Raw genomic sequence first — 15,515 nt, 5'->3', positions numbered from 1 at the left:
GATGATTTAAGGATAGCATTTAGGAAGTCAACGATGATATAGCCTTGAAGAATAACTAAGTTTGCAGGAAGGTATGAGGTGAAAGGGAGTTCTTTCCTAAATTTGATTAGTCAGTTGGGACTTTGGAAGCATAGAAGAAATAAGATGAGAAAAGGGAAACAAAAATAAATTTAAGGGGAACGGTCTCCCAGAATGAAAGGAAAGGTTAGGAAAAGAAATTAGAAATATTCATTTACAAGTACTTCACTTAAACAACAGGTACACTTAAGCTTATGGATTATGAATGGGGAGAGGAAATCTTAAGGGCATTCCTTCCACTTTATTCCAACCTCTGCTTTAGTTCAGGCTATCAAATATTGGATGACTGAATTGCCCTAAATGGTCCTATGCCCTCAGTTTCTTCTCTTTCAAGTCCATCTTGCTTGCTGTCACCAAGTTACTTTTCTTAATACAGATGTGATTGAATGTCCATCCTGCTCAAAAACATATGATAAATCCCTTGGTATTTTAAAGTATCCCTGAATCCCTCTCATATTAATTTTGGACACATGTTCATTTATCTAAGTTGGGAAGGAATGATATAGTTAGGAAATATCCACCAATTCCACTATAAAATCCACTCCTAGGTAGATACTAGTCAAATTTGGAAATTAAGATATGGGTGCTAACATTCTCCCTGCCCTAGTAGCATTCATGAGAATAGAGAGAGGCAACAAGACAAAGCCAAGATCCTCTATCACTGTTGTATCCTATCACCCTAAATGGTATTCAATACCTAGAATGCCTGCAGAAGCAATCATTAATTACAAAGACTGTCAAAATAACTATCACTTTTGGTTCCTTTGTAAACTTTTTAAATAAGTTTGCTTGTTTTTATTTTCCCCCCTCCCCTCCCTCCTTCCTTTTCTTTCTTTCTTATTTATAAGGTTATCTGTATTTGAAACAATGTAGACATTGTACACATTAAAGGAACAAAATATATATTTTTTCAATCTCATTGTGTATTTTTAATAGGTGATATGGTAGGGTTTAGTCTATATAATCCTGGCAAAGAATTAATCACTAACAGTCAATTAGGAAGTTTGTAGATGTTAACTTTCCAAAACCAAACAAAATTAACCAACAATAATAAAACATAAAGAATAAATTGGAAAGAAAACTATTTGATACTTTAGACTTTATCAGCCACATTTCCAAAAATTCTTACTTTTTGTTAAATCCTAATGGATTAAACAGTTCTCTGGCCTAGAGAAAAGTATCCTAAAATTTGTATATTGATTTTTACACATGCATTGAAATATGAGAAATGTATTAGCACATTATGAGATAACTTATGCTGCAATCCAATCCTATTTATTTCCACCCTGGTATTGTTTCTTATGCAAGTCATTTGATTAAGAATAGCATCATGATTACTAATTCCCAAAAATCTATGAAACTATATACAGTCATACATTGCTTAATGACAGGGATATGTTCTGAGAAATGCATTGTTAGGTGATTTCGTCATTGTGCAAAGATCACAAAGTATACTCACACAAACCTAGATGGGGTAGCCTACTATATACCTAGGCTATTTGATATAGCTTGTTGCTCCTAGGCTACAAACCTGTACAGCATGTTACTATACTAAATATTGCAGGCAATTACAACACAATGATAAGTATATATGTATTTAAGCATATCTAAATATAGAAAAGGTACAGGAAAAATATAGTATGATAATATTATGAGACTATTGTTGTATATGGAGTCTGTTATTGACCAAAACAGCATTATGTGATACATTACTGTGTGTGTGTATATATGTATGTATATGTGTGTGTGTATATATATATACACATTTGTTTATGTTTATGTTTAACAACTACTTCAGGGTGATCATAATCAGACTTAATTTGACTTTAAATATAAAACTAAAATTTTCAGATTTTTTGCTGAAAATACAAAATCATAGCAAGATATTACTAAGAAATTATAGTAATAATAACTAACATTTATATAGTAATTATTATGCGACAAGTATTGTTCCGCTGCATCTTCCCAACTTCAAACTTATTTGTTTGTATATTTGCTTTAGAGACAGAGTCACCCTTTGTCACCCCGGCTGGAGTGTGGTGGTGCAATCACAGCTCACTGGAGCCTCAAACTCCTGGGTTCAGCGATCTTCCTGCCTCAAGCTCCCAAGTAGCTGGGACTAGAGGTGTACACCACTACGCTTGGGTAATAAAAAAAAATTTTTTTTTGATAGAGGCAGGGTCTTATTAGGTTGTCCAGGCTGGTCTCAAACTCCTTTCCTCAAGCAATCCTCCTGCCTCGGCCTCCTAAAGCTTTGGGATTACATCTGTGAGCCACTGCACCTGGCCTATTATGTGACAACTATTTGTTCTAAGCAATTTTAATATACCAAATTATTTTAAAAAGTAAATTTATAGCATATCTACACAGCAAATAATATAATTTAGAATGGACAGATTTTGCCATTATAACCCTTCCAAGACAACTAGCAGTCTGCCACACGTTTTCCTACACTTGATTTCCTCCACCCACTTGTTTTCTATGAAGATGTATATGTGATAATAGCTTGGGATTGTGCCCTCAGGAATATTTATATTTCAGTGTTCTAGAAAGGCTAAAAGCTTTGTATTACGAAAATAAGCCATTAGGTAATAGCGGAATATGAAATACCATGACAGGTAATGGCAGAAATATTTGGGACTGAAAACCTACCCAGAACCTCTCAAAACTTACCTTCTCCTTATAAAATTGACCCTGAATATGTACCATGATCTTAAGACACTTAATGTAAGTTACACATTATAGAGTAATTTTACCAGCTATGTTTTATTTCTTATCATTATATTACTTTTTCCCCTTGGGAGCTCCCTAAAGGCAAGAAATATGTCTTGTTTATCTTTGCATCCTTAATGGCTATCTAGTATAATACATTTAAAATAGAAGATATTGGTTGAACTACATCTTTAGCTAACGTCTAAAAGCAACAATTACAACAACAGCAAAAAACAAAAAACAAACAAACAAAAAACCGGTTGAAGTCCATGCAAAGAGAACACAATCTAGAACAGTGTCATAGAACGCTATGAAGAGGCATGGTATATCAACACATGAGATTAACAGTCTAGACTAGAGATCTGCTGCTATGTGGATTGAAGAAAGGTAGTTATCCTCCAGAATTCTCCTCCTTTATCTATAAGGGAAAATAGTTTTATCAAAAGATGTATAATGTTCCTTCCAAATCTAAAAGTATTTGATTCTAAATCAAGGAGCTATGTCACAGAACACTGATAGATATCTTGGTGAACTATAGGCACACGGTTCGAGGCCACATGGCATTAAACAGCAAAGTGGCAGACCTGGATTCAGAAGAAGCCAAGGGAACAAGAAGTTTCCCACATATCCTTCATGTATTCTGTTTCTTCGACCTCTCCTCACAGCTCTAGATATTTTTCTTTTCTTCCCTTTACAGCCTTTCAAAGGTGTCTGCACTTGCTGTCTCCATTCCTCTCTTCCCTTGAATCTACTCTAATCAGTCCTTTAGCCCTTATCACTCTACCAAAACTGCTCTTAATAAAAGTCAACATGGTGACTTCCTACTTGCTAAGTGTGCTGATTGTTTCACATTCTTGATAATTCTCTCCTTCAAGTAATTTCTTAACTTGTTACTCTTCTCCCAATTTCTCCATTTCTGGCTGCTTCATCTTCTCAACTTCGAAGTATCAAAGTGGTCCAGTTTATACTTCCTGGACCTCTTCTTTATCTACCTACATGTGTCTACTTGTCCTCTTGATAACCAGTCTTACAGTGTAAATACCTCTTTATATGGATGAGTCCCAGATTTATAGCTACAGTCTACACCTCTAATATGAAATGTAGACCATATTTAATTTGGCATCTTCACTTGGATGTCTAACAGCATCTCTAACTTATCATATCCAAAACTGAGCACCTGATATTCTCACTCAATCTATTATTCTCAAGTATTTCCCTGTATTAGTTAATAGAAACTCCACTGTTTTTCTACTTAGGCTAAAAACTTGGACGTCATTATGGAATCTTTCTTCCTCTTTTACCTTGTTGGGAAATGTTGTTGGCTCTATCTTCAATATCTATTCAGAATCCAACAACTTATACTGCTACCACACTGGTCTAAGCCAGTATCATCTGTTTCCGGGGTTAGTGCAAAACCTAACAATGTTCCCTGTTAACAATCTTAATTCTTGAGGGCATTCTCAACGTAGCAATTGAAGTCATCTTACTAAAAAAAAAAGGGGTATTGTGTCACTTTAATCCAAACCTTCCCATTTTATGTGATAAAAACCAAAATCCCAACTATGATCTATAAGTTCATATATGAGTCACCCCTCTAGCCCCAACTATCCTTCTGACTGCACCTGCTACAACAATATACTTTAACATATCCACAATATGCTTTAACCAATTAAAAAAAAAGTCCTCCCTTAAACTTACTTAGGAACTTTATTGTGATATATAAAATAAACCGTAAATAAAAAGCCAATCTCTCAGAAGAAGATAGCAAAGGACAAATTGAATAACTAAATCTTAATTATAGGTATAATCAAAACATTAAGCCAAGTAAAAACCAAGTTAGCATATGTGAAATATGTGCAGAGTTCTCATCTTACAAATTTATTCATTAATTTCTAGGTTCAACTATATCATATGTTGGATTGATTTATATAGCAATAGCAATGTTTTACAGTGGAGAGGATTTCATATAATGATAAAAACACAAATTTATAAGTGTGCATATAAAAACAAATTTATAACTGAGGTTTCAACAATCATTGTCACTAGAAAACTTTACATGTGAAACTGCCTTTGCAAAATAAAGACGTTATGAGAAATCCGAAGCCGGGAGCGGTGGCTCACACCTGTAATCCCAGCACTTTGGGAAGCCGAGGCGGGAGGATCACTTGAGGTCAGGAGTCTGAGATCAGCCCGGCCAACATGGTGAAACCCGTCTTTACTAGAAACACAAAACTTAGCCGGGTGTGGTGGCAGGCGCCTGTAATCCCAGCTACTCAGGAGGCTGAGGCAGGAGAATCGCTTGAGCCAAATTTTATGATATAGAACGGGATGTTACTTTTTTGATAAAATCATTTTAAAATGCTAATATTCTAAATCAATATATGTAGACATATTTGATAATCAATTACTGCAAAACATACACAGTCCTACCATTCTGATAGAATTTGGTTGTGGCAGATTACAGAATTATGTCAGCAATAATTATAGGAAAATCACATCTAAGTATTAAAATCAATCATCTTTTTACTTTCCAGGCAGTTTTAATTCATGTATATAGAACTATGAAAAATTCACAAATGTTATAAATCTTCCTTTTATGTTATTGTTAAACTTATGATTAAATTTGTCTCATTTTCTACTTTAAACTTCTACTTTAAAATGTTTTTAAAATAATTCAATTTTAAAACGATTTCTGGATTGAAAAATATCCATGCTGTGATTCTGTAAATGTATAACATGACCACTAGTATCTTCCTCAGAATCCTTTCCCTTAACATGATCAACAAAGTTAGTCTTCCAATTTTAATGCCATTACAGTTCAATAAAATAGAATTGTATCAGAATCATTAAAGGTAAGTATTTTGAAGACTAATTTCCTATTTAGAAATAAATAAAAAAGAATAGACATATTAAATACTGGATAACTTAAATTGAGACTAATACTTGTACTTATGCTTATTTTAAAAAGCAATTCAAGTATATTACAAATGTCAATACGGAGTGTTTAATATCTAGAAAGGCACCATAAACTTCATTTTAAGACTTGCCTTTTTTCCCATTAGTAGGTGGTGTTGGTGTTTCTCCCTCATTGTCTTTATAATATTGAAAACAGACAATAGTGATTAATGATTAAGATCATTAATAACCAAAATAAAAACAAAGCACATCAAAAAAGATGAAATCACACAATAGGGAAACAAATCCATGCACTACACATGACATCCCATATTAATTAACACAAGAGAAAAGTATATACTTCCTATCTCATAGGAGAATTAATAAAAACCAAATAAGTGAAAAATCATCTTAATAGTATATAGTTATGCTTTTATGTTAATTTAAAAACTGATGCAACTTACTAATTACTTTTGACAATAAAACACCAGCAACAAACTGGTTTAGCACATGGGCGTCTTTATCTTAATTTATTTAAAATAAGGAAAAGTGATATTAACTATTGCTGAAGTCCCCAAACTAATGCTATCTTAAAAAATGACTTTAATGTGGAAGACAATTAATGGCGTGAAAGGCTGCAGTGTTTGTATAGACTATATGAGATGCAGAGGAATGAGCTAATGGGAAAACATTAACAGCTAAGCTAAAATGAAATTCATTCTTATAGTATTCCATAAAAATGTGATTCCTAAATTATTCCAGGAAAATGGAAGAAAAATGACATTCTAGAAGTTAGATACTAGATATTCAGAACCCAAGCAATTCTATATGTCTAGAAATAGGCAATTAAACTTGCCTGTTTCCATTATCAGATGACTTTGATATTTGTCACCTTTACGACATTGAAAAGTTACTGATAATGAGCAATTCTAGTAGCTTAAGAGATGTTTTCAGTTGTAAAACTAAAAACTCCACTGAAAGAATGCTTCCATGAAAATATATCTTAGGTATAATATACGTAATGGTATTGCTTTCACACCATGGAAAGCAGAGGAAAAAAAGGCATAAAAAGAACACTCTATTATTCATAAATAAAAAGTGGTCAGTTAAACACTTGATAAAATTAAAGATATTCTGTATCATTCAAAGAAAGTTACAATTAAACTTGACAATTGGATAAGATTAGTATTCAATTCTGAGTTTCAAATAAAAATAGTGAAAATTTGATAAAGGTAGTATATAAAAATACACTGATTTACTGATTATATAATGTTTTAACTTTTTTGAGACAGAGTCTCGCTCTGTTGCCCAGGCTGGAGTGCAGTGGCATGATCTTGGCTCACTGTAACCTCTGCCTCTCGGGTTCAAGCGATTCTCCTGCTTCGGCCTCCCAGGTAGCTGGGACTACAGGCGCATACCACCATGCCCAGCTAATTTTTTTATTTTTAGTAGAGATGGGGTTTCGCCATGTTGGCCAGGCTGGAATCTTTTAAGTTTTAAAATCCTTTCACCAACATTAAACATTATGATAGATAAACATAATAGGGACTTTAAAAACAACAAAAATAAAAGGTATGCATTTCATTTAGAAAGATGGGGAGAAATTATGATTGACAATAAATATTAGAGTAATATTGAACTGGAATGAAGAAGAGAAACCTATAATTGCTTTACTTTAGGAAAAAAATATAATGGGAAAAATGATCATGGTCTATAAATGTTTTAATGGAATTTATATTCTGCTCTATATTTCTTTATAATTTGCTTCTTCTAGATTCAAAATCCATGGGAGAAGGTGCTAAAGCTTCAACAAACCTTTACTCACCACAACACATGATAAAGTATAGTTTTCTAGTAGGTACTCGTTAAATTTTTTTGAATAAACAAATGAATGTAAAGCTGGGTAAAGGGTAGGTGTATATCTTGGTCAGGGGCACTATCTATAATTCTAGTTTGATTTAAACATCAGGGAAAATATTTAGCCAGTTGGGTAAATTACATATTCTGACAAATTGCCTAGATAGCTTAAGTAATACCCATTCATTAATAAAATTAGGTAATTTATCTTAAAGTTAGTGCTGAAAAACAATCTATTCTTCATTGTGCAGTTATAAATTTGGAGCCTAAAGTCTTATGTAAAATTGAAAAGTCATATTTGAAAACATTCGCTTATTTATTTTAGATACGCAGTCAGACAGACCTGCCTTGACCTCTTCTCCCTGCTTTTCTTCCCCCTGCTCTTCCATATGCTCAGTTTCTTCATTAACTTCTGTACTTGCATAAGCAAAGGTAAAGAAAAATATAAGACCAAATAGGTGTATCTGTTACTCTTCAAAGAAACTAAACAAATAAAAAATTCTAAATTATTCAGAATGATAAATACACCAATATTTATTTATTTATTTATTTATTTATTTATTTATTTATTTAGAAACAGAGTCTCACTATCACCCAGGCTGGAGTGCAGTGACACAATCACAGCTCACTGCAACCTGCGTCTCCTGGGCTCAAGTGATCCTCCCACTTCAGCCTCCTGAGTAGTTGGGACTATGGGAGTGCACCACCATGCCTGGCTAATTTTGTATTTTTTTATAGCGATGGGGTTTCACCACGTTACCCAGGTTGGTCTTGAACTCCCGAGCTCAAGCGATCCACCCGCCTCAGCCTCCCAAAGTGCTGGGATTACAGATGTGAGCCACAGGAGCCACTGCACCTGGCCCAATAGATTACATTTAATAAGTTTCTGACATGCTATAGAAAAGTAAATAAACTTACTGGTTAATTATCACATTGTCTGCTTTTATGATGACTTTGTAAAAGAGAAACTGTGACTTTTAAAATATTTGTAATATGTGGATAACTGGGTAAAGTAGGCAAAATATATATAAACTTGGTATATTACTAAAAAAAGTTATATAACTTTTCTTCTAGAAAAAGAGAACATGACATTTTACAAAATGGCAGTACATAAAAGGGAAAAATAAAATAATAACAATGCCTTATAGTTTTTTAGTACATTGTGCTTTCTGTATTATTCTTATTTTACTTCTCTGGTTCTAAACAAAGATAAGTGGCCAAATACATAAGACTAAAATATAAAATAATCAAAATCATAAAGAGTTAAAGTATGATTCGGTCATACGTTGGCTGTCGAAAAGGATTTGAAAATAAATATTTCAATACTTTAATTCTAAAATAATGCCATTAAATTACAACTTCTCACAATTAACTTTTTAGGTGATAATCCAAACATAATTTGATTTAGACCATCAACTGGTAAGTCTATTTGTGCTACTTACTGAAGATTAACTGAAGTTGAGATTTCTAAAAGAGATATTATATCTTCTTTAAAACTAAAAAAGTTTGCATAATCTACTGAAGTCTCCATATCAGCATTTATAAAAACACTTTAAAAAATCATCCATACTTTTATATAAAACAAAACCCCTTTTATATCATACTAAAAAGGGTAAGGGAGGTTTTGGCTCCTCTTTCTTTTATGAAATTAAAAAAATGGAAAAATCACAATTGGGGACTTTAAAGGAAAATTTTGGTTTTAATTAATTTTATAGGGTCAAAAACAATAGTAAAGAGAATCTTTACTGAGAAGCCCATCAGAAACTTCACCAACCCTGACTTTCAGCATCACCAATAGGCTCTGTTTTCTAGTATACTTACTATTACAAAGAATAGAGCTACTTGTATTTCAACAGTCTATTGCTATAAACGACATTAAAAATTCAATTTAAAAAATGTGCACAAATGATAGTTTCTGAGTTTATATGCCAATAAATGATGTTGAAACTCCATCTTTAAAAACACTGAAGAGAAAAAAGTTACATAAATATTACTAAACTTTCCTTAGGAAAAGTGATTTAAAATTCTATGCCCCCAATTTTATGCAAATAATTAAGAACTATAAAAATGCTGTGAAGTCTTTTTATCAGGCAGCATAATAGACCATCAGTCACAATATCACTGGATTGTTCAAAATTATGGTACTTGGAAATAGAAAGAATGACAAAACAGAAGTTGACCATCATCCAGTTAACAAGAACACAACTTATATCAACAAGTTATATAAGGGTATAAAAGTATTGCTGCTCAAATGCAGCACACTTACAAATTTGTTACAAATAGTTTACAGAAATATGAATTTTAATATAAACATATATAGAATGACAAGATTATTGTAGTGGTACTTTGTATACTATTTGAGGTAGCTTTTCCCTTTTTAAATAAATATTTCATGAATTTATTCAACAAAGATTTATTGAGGGTCTACAATGTGCCAGGCATTATTCTATGTGCTAGAGATTCATCAGTAAACAGTCAACAAGTTTTTAAAGATACAAAGTTAATTTCAGATTTCCATAACAGGCAGATGATTTTGTATTGATCTAGCAAATGTATGACACTCCATATATCACCATTCAGTATTTTATTCTGAGTCATAATGTAGTGTTTGATAATAAAACTGTATCATATTTAACTCTGATATACGTAAGTCTTATATGTAAGTCTTGCTACAACATGAAAAATGATGTTGGAAACACAAGCCACAATCACTATCTAATTCAACAACTTTATTTTCTAGAAAGCCAAATTTAATAATTAAAAACATCATCATAAATAAAAAATGAAATATATGATGATAAATATAACTAAACTATGTGTACATCCTCAATGATGTAAACGTAGACTGCAATTGATATCTTTGGTTAAAGTCTTACTCAAAATCTAGTATTCTGGTTAAAAGGTACATAAAAATTTTATGAAAGAGCACATTTTATCTGCTCATTTAAGAGAAGTTAAACTCCTTGCATTCTTATTTGATCAATCAAAGAAATTTAACTCCTTGGTATAATTTCCAAGTTAAAAAAAAAGTTGAATACTTTGTCAGATATCATAAAACAAAATAATTTTACTGTATATAAGTCTATACAACAAAGGGACATCAATTGCAGTTGGGTTTATTTTTGCTTACTAGCTCCCCAAAAAGGCTGTTAGCACAAAACAAACCCTCCTTTATGTACAGACCTTCATAAGGTTCTATCTCCTTGACTCCATTGTCTAGGGAAACAAAATAAAAATAAAAAACAAAACAAAAACAAAAGAAAAAAAAAAAAAGGAAAAAAAGGGAACCAAAACACAGGGGTTAAAAACAACAGAAATTTCCAAAGGCACAGAATGTATTATCTACTAGAGAAAAGTTAAATGATTTAAATATATATGTATTATTTGCAAAACACATCCAGTTACTAAATAAAGGGATCATTGAAAAAATGATCTTAAAAACCGTTATATTCAGTTATCCATGCTTTTAGAGGTCCTTTATCCAAGAATTTATAGAAGTTTGGGAAGTATGTTCATGTGTGTGTCAGCAAATAGTGCTTTTTATGCAAAAATGTAAAATTAATAAAAACATCAGTACAACATGCATCTTTCATTGTATATTCATGATTACCTTTTTCTTGTTCTCCAGTATTGAGAAGGATCACCATTGTTGTGCATCAGCTAACCAGTCCTTTGCAGTGTGTGAAAATTGATTTGGCTAGTTACTAATAAACTTTATATAACTATCAACAATTACATAAACTTAGTTGTGGCAAAGAAATATTATCCAACAGCTCATTTAAGACTATTATGTTTACTTTTTAAGATGCATTTATTCAAATTTAAAAATGTGCAAGAGCAATAAAGATACCTTATTTTACCTGGAAATATTACAAATTTTTATGCAAAAATACATAATATTTATAAATATAACTATTATCAAATAAGACAAGGCATACAATTAACAAAAGAAGAAAACTAACACAAAAGTAAGAAAATCTTGATTCACCTTAGCTTCCATGTGTATTTCCTAAACGACATAATTAGAAATAAAACTTACTTCTATCCAATGTTCCCTTTGGTGGAAGCTGTGGAAGCTGTCGGCCCCTTCGTCCTGCCACTGGAGTACTTGATGGGCTTGTCTGGACAGACCCAGTACGAGGATGAGACCTAAAGACACACAATTAATATTAATTTTCAGTATAATGAGTTACATATTTTTAATACCTATATTTGGTTCATATGATAGCTGTATAAATACAATTTAAAAAGAAGTTTGGCTGCAGATTAAAAGGTTAGGAAAACTAGACAAAATATGGATATCTGAATGATTAAATAGCAAAAGATGTTTATTTTTGGTGTAATATGCATACATACACATACATGCACACAAAACCCTACAGTAAAATCCATGGAATTATTAATGTAAATTAGTACTCTATCCATTGAAAGCAAGAGGACAATTTTGCAGATCAAGAAAGAAAAGATTGTACTTTTCTTTCTACCAGATTTCAAACTTTCAACACTAACCTTTCTCCCTTGATCCAGAGATTTTTACTCAGGCTTATATTAAATATCCCTTTATTAGAAAACATCTCATGAAACTACAAATAAAACCCTGAACAATTCAAGATTTAACTAAGGAAAATATTGGTTAATACATAACAGTAGTATCGATAGAAACTAAAAAATCTAGTTTTATTTGTAATCATTATGATGATTTGAAAAGTGATGTGTAATGGACACAAATAGTTTCTCATTCTGTAGGAGAGGAACATGACAGTTAATGACGGAATTTATCCAGGACTCCTGATTAATGAGAAATCACAAAACAAATGCAGTCAGGACAGTTAATAAACAAATTACAATGGTAGCCACACACTATTATATCCACTGAATATAAATAGTGTGTTTACATTGAAAGGTTAGTATCAATTATTACTAGTGATCAGCCAAAGATGATAGAAGAGACCATTTAGTTGCTGGGAAAATAAAATGGTGTGCTGGTGGGGCAAAGGGGAAATTAGTCTGATTGATTTATCTTTCACCTCGATAAGGCAGGTGAAGGAGGGGCAGATCTTCCAGTCATTAATGAAGGCATCGACCTCATGAGGTTTGTATCAGGACGTTCAGTGGATCTGGAGCGGGTGGTGGTCCGCTCAAGGAGAGGCCGTTGTTCTGTTGATCTGGATCTGTGATATGGCTGTCTATCTGCTGCTTCACAATCCCTGAAACGTTAGTCAAAAAGCAGCTCAGTTGATCTTTCGTGCCCTTCTGCTATTTGGTTATGATGCATCAAACTGATTTTGAAAAAGGTAACTGTTTAAAATTATGGAGTATGTAAAAATTTTTCTTTTCCCCAACATATTCTGAGCAATTTCAAATGAAACTTCTTAAGAATTTCTAAAAAACCAAATCTGCCTTTCAAAGTAATTTCCAGCAAAGATAATAGTCGCTCAGTCATAAAAAAAACAACAAACAAAACTGCTTGCTTTCCAAAATGAATTCCCTAAATGGAATACGTGAAATATGTGAATTATTCTATTTTAAAGAATTCAATGACTTTTCCTAACATTTTCAAGAGTGAAGAAAACCATATAAGCATTAATTCTGTAGCACCTGAAGCTGTTTAGTACTATACCAACTAAGATATAAAAAGGCTTTCAGAAAACACTATACACCTGAACATTTAAACAGAAGAATCAAAATGAGGTTATAAGAAAATAGGGTGACTTTGAAGTCTGTAGCCATATTTAAACCCGATCCACAAGAAAAATTACCCTGTAGAAAACTGGTTAACTGGCTGTCTATCTCGGTGCACTTTAGCTATGCCAACTGATTCAATTCAGAATGGGTATTAACTGGAACAATAATTCTGAAACAACATGATCTCTTTGACCACAGATAAATCTAATACCAAAACTTAATCCTTGTTGAAGGAAGTATCCTTAAATTTAAGCAACCTCTCATTGTTGACCTTTCTATCCCTGGAACCTAGCATAATACTTTTACATCTAACATGATCAATAAATGTTTTCTAATACCAGCCCCACAATTTGGGAGAGGACTTTAAAAACACTAGCTTTGGCTCCAGAATTCAAAAGTAAAACATGCCAAAGTATATTTCAAATAAAATTATTCCTCCCCATCCAGTTGTAAGCACAAAAATGGAAATGCTTATATAATACTGACAGTCAAGAAAGCATTAGTCTCCCTCAAAGCTAATGTTTCAATGACATCCACTTTACCTATAAGTTATCTCAACCTTATTTTGGATAATGAAAAATGCAAGTAATTTTAAAAAAAAAGAAAAAAAGGACATAATTTCCCAAATGTCATGAATTATATGGCAAATAATTGTGTACTAGTTGATATTAGATTAGGTGACTTTAGAAAGTGAATATTGGCTTTATTCTACACCATATCTTGTGATTATTTAACATTTTAAAGTCATAGGGTAACATATAAGTCAGAGCATTTTTAAATACTTTTAAATCCATATACTATCATGTGATTTACTAAGTTCAGTATTTTCATATAAGTGCATCCAGAATATGTCAAAATAACTGACATTAAATGTAAATATATAAAAAATATTTAATTATTAGTAACAGTTACATGGCAAGAGAAATGAAAAGGTAACTTCATAGTGTAAATATCATAGCTGTCTTTTTGTTTCTGAAAAACTATTTTAAAAGAACACTTTTTTTTTATTATACTTTATGTTCTAGGGTACATGTGCACAACATGCAGGTTTGTTACATGTGTATACATGTGCCATGTTGGTGTGCTGCACCCATTAACTCATCATTTACATTAGGTGTATCTCCTAATGCTATCCCTCCCCCCTCCCCCGACCCCATATGTTCCCCCTCCTGTGTCCAAGTGTTCTCATTAAAGAACACTTTTCTTTAGAAATAAGTGTCTTCAGTAGTTTGCTACATGTTTTTAGTCTAACATCTTTATATATCTTCATCATAATAAACAGAAACAAAAGGTATATCTCTTTATATATTATTTCTTAAATTGCTTAAAACCTATTTTTTAAGAGTATCCATCTTTACATTTATTTTAAAGATTTATCTTACATTAATAATAAACATCTTATTATATAACAAAACTTTGGGAAATAGCTACAATTACCCTAACAGAAAATTAGACTAATATTTCATGTGTTTATATATAATTTAATTTATTCTGATTCCATCAAGAAATTTTTCCAAGTGGAAAGTGGAGTAAATGTTAGGATATGCAGTTTCACTTCTTTGTGAAGCATCATTTTTAATAATTGAAAAATATGATAATGAGTGAAAACCAGAGAATTATTTTAAATGTGTTGCTATGTCCTATGTCCTCAAAAGGAGACCATTATTTATAAAACAGTGGTCACTCCTTAGGAAGTAGCCCTTATGAAAAATGTCTCTTTATAAAAAAAGTTGTTTGAAAATTAACCCATCTTTTACATTTTACTTATATAGTTTTGTCCATAAATACAAAGTATATATTAAATAAATACCATAGTGTGAAATGAAAATACGTTAATAAATGAAAAATGAAAAGAACCACAGTAGAAGGTAGAAATTTCCCCAAATGTCCCAACACAGTTAAGGGGAATGGAAAGCTACTGTATTTTAAACTTTGACAGCACACAAGAGAAGGCTGACACAGGCTCCTGCTCCTACATTGGATAAAAATAGGTCTGACTAGCTTAGACACAATGTTACTGCTATGAAAATTTAAAGTAGTAATGCCTAAATTACCCAGTCTTATATCAGGCCCCTTAAAGGGATTGAGATATAACACTCACAAACTCCCACCAAAATTCTGAATTTGTTTTAATTTAAAGATGAGAATATATAATTAATTTTGAATAGCAGCAACTGAAAAGTGGGAAATAATAAACACTTGCAAGGCTTAAAATATTTTAGGGCCCACTTGGGGTTCTTAACTTGGAGTCTTTATTTCAATATAAGTCGTTTCTTCTGTAACCATTT

General features: G+C 32.0%; 1 protein-coding gene across 8 annotated transcripts in view; it reads right to left on the bottom strand.

Annotated features, from left to right (window-relative positions):
• RIMS2 (regulating synaptic membrane exocytosis 2) overlaps positions 1-15,515 on the bottom strand; it is a 747,502-nt gene that overhangs the window by 229,797 nt on the left and 502,190 nt on the right. For 3 of the 8 annotated variants that reach the window (XM_028852821.2, XM_028852833.2, XM_077943949.1), the window contains 3 exons: positions 12,570-12,749; positions 11,582-11,691; positions 10,726-10,758 (listed from right to left, as the gene is read on the bottom strand). In XM_028852821.2, the coding sequence (XP_028708654.1) occupies positions 10,726-10,758; positions 11,582-11,691; positions 12,570-12,749 (323 nt within the window). The remainder of the gene's footprint in view (positions 1-10,725; positions 10,759-11,581; positions 11,692-12,569; positions 12,750-15,515) is intronic. The other 5 variants (XM_077943948.1, XM_015145824.3, XM_015145825.3 and 2 more) reach the window with 3 other exon arrangements.

Source organism: Macaca mulatta, chromosome 8, assembly GCF_049350105.2.
Source record: "Macaca mulatta isolate MMU2019108-1 chromosome 8, T2T-MMU8v2.0, whole genome shotgun sequence".
In the NCBI taxonomy this organism is placed as follows: domain Eukaryota; kingdom Metazoa; phylum Chordata; class Mammalia; order Primates; family Cercopithecidae; genus Macaca; species Macaca mulatta.
The sequence above is the reverse complement of the archived record's forward strand: the minus strand, read 5'-3'. Positions and strand labels throughout refer to the sequence as shown.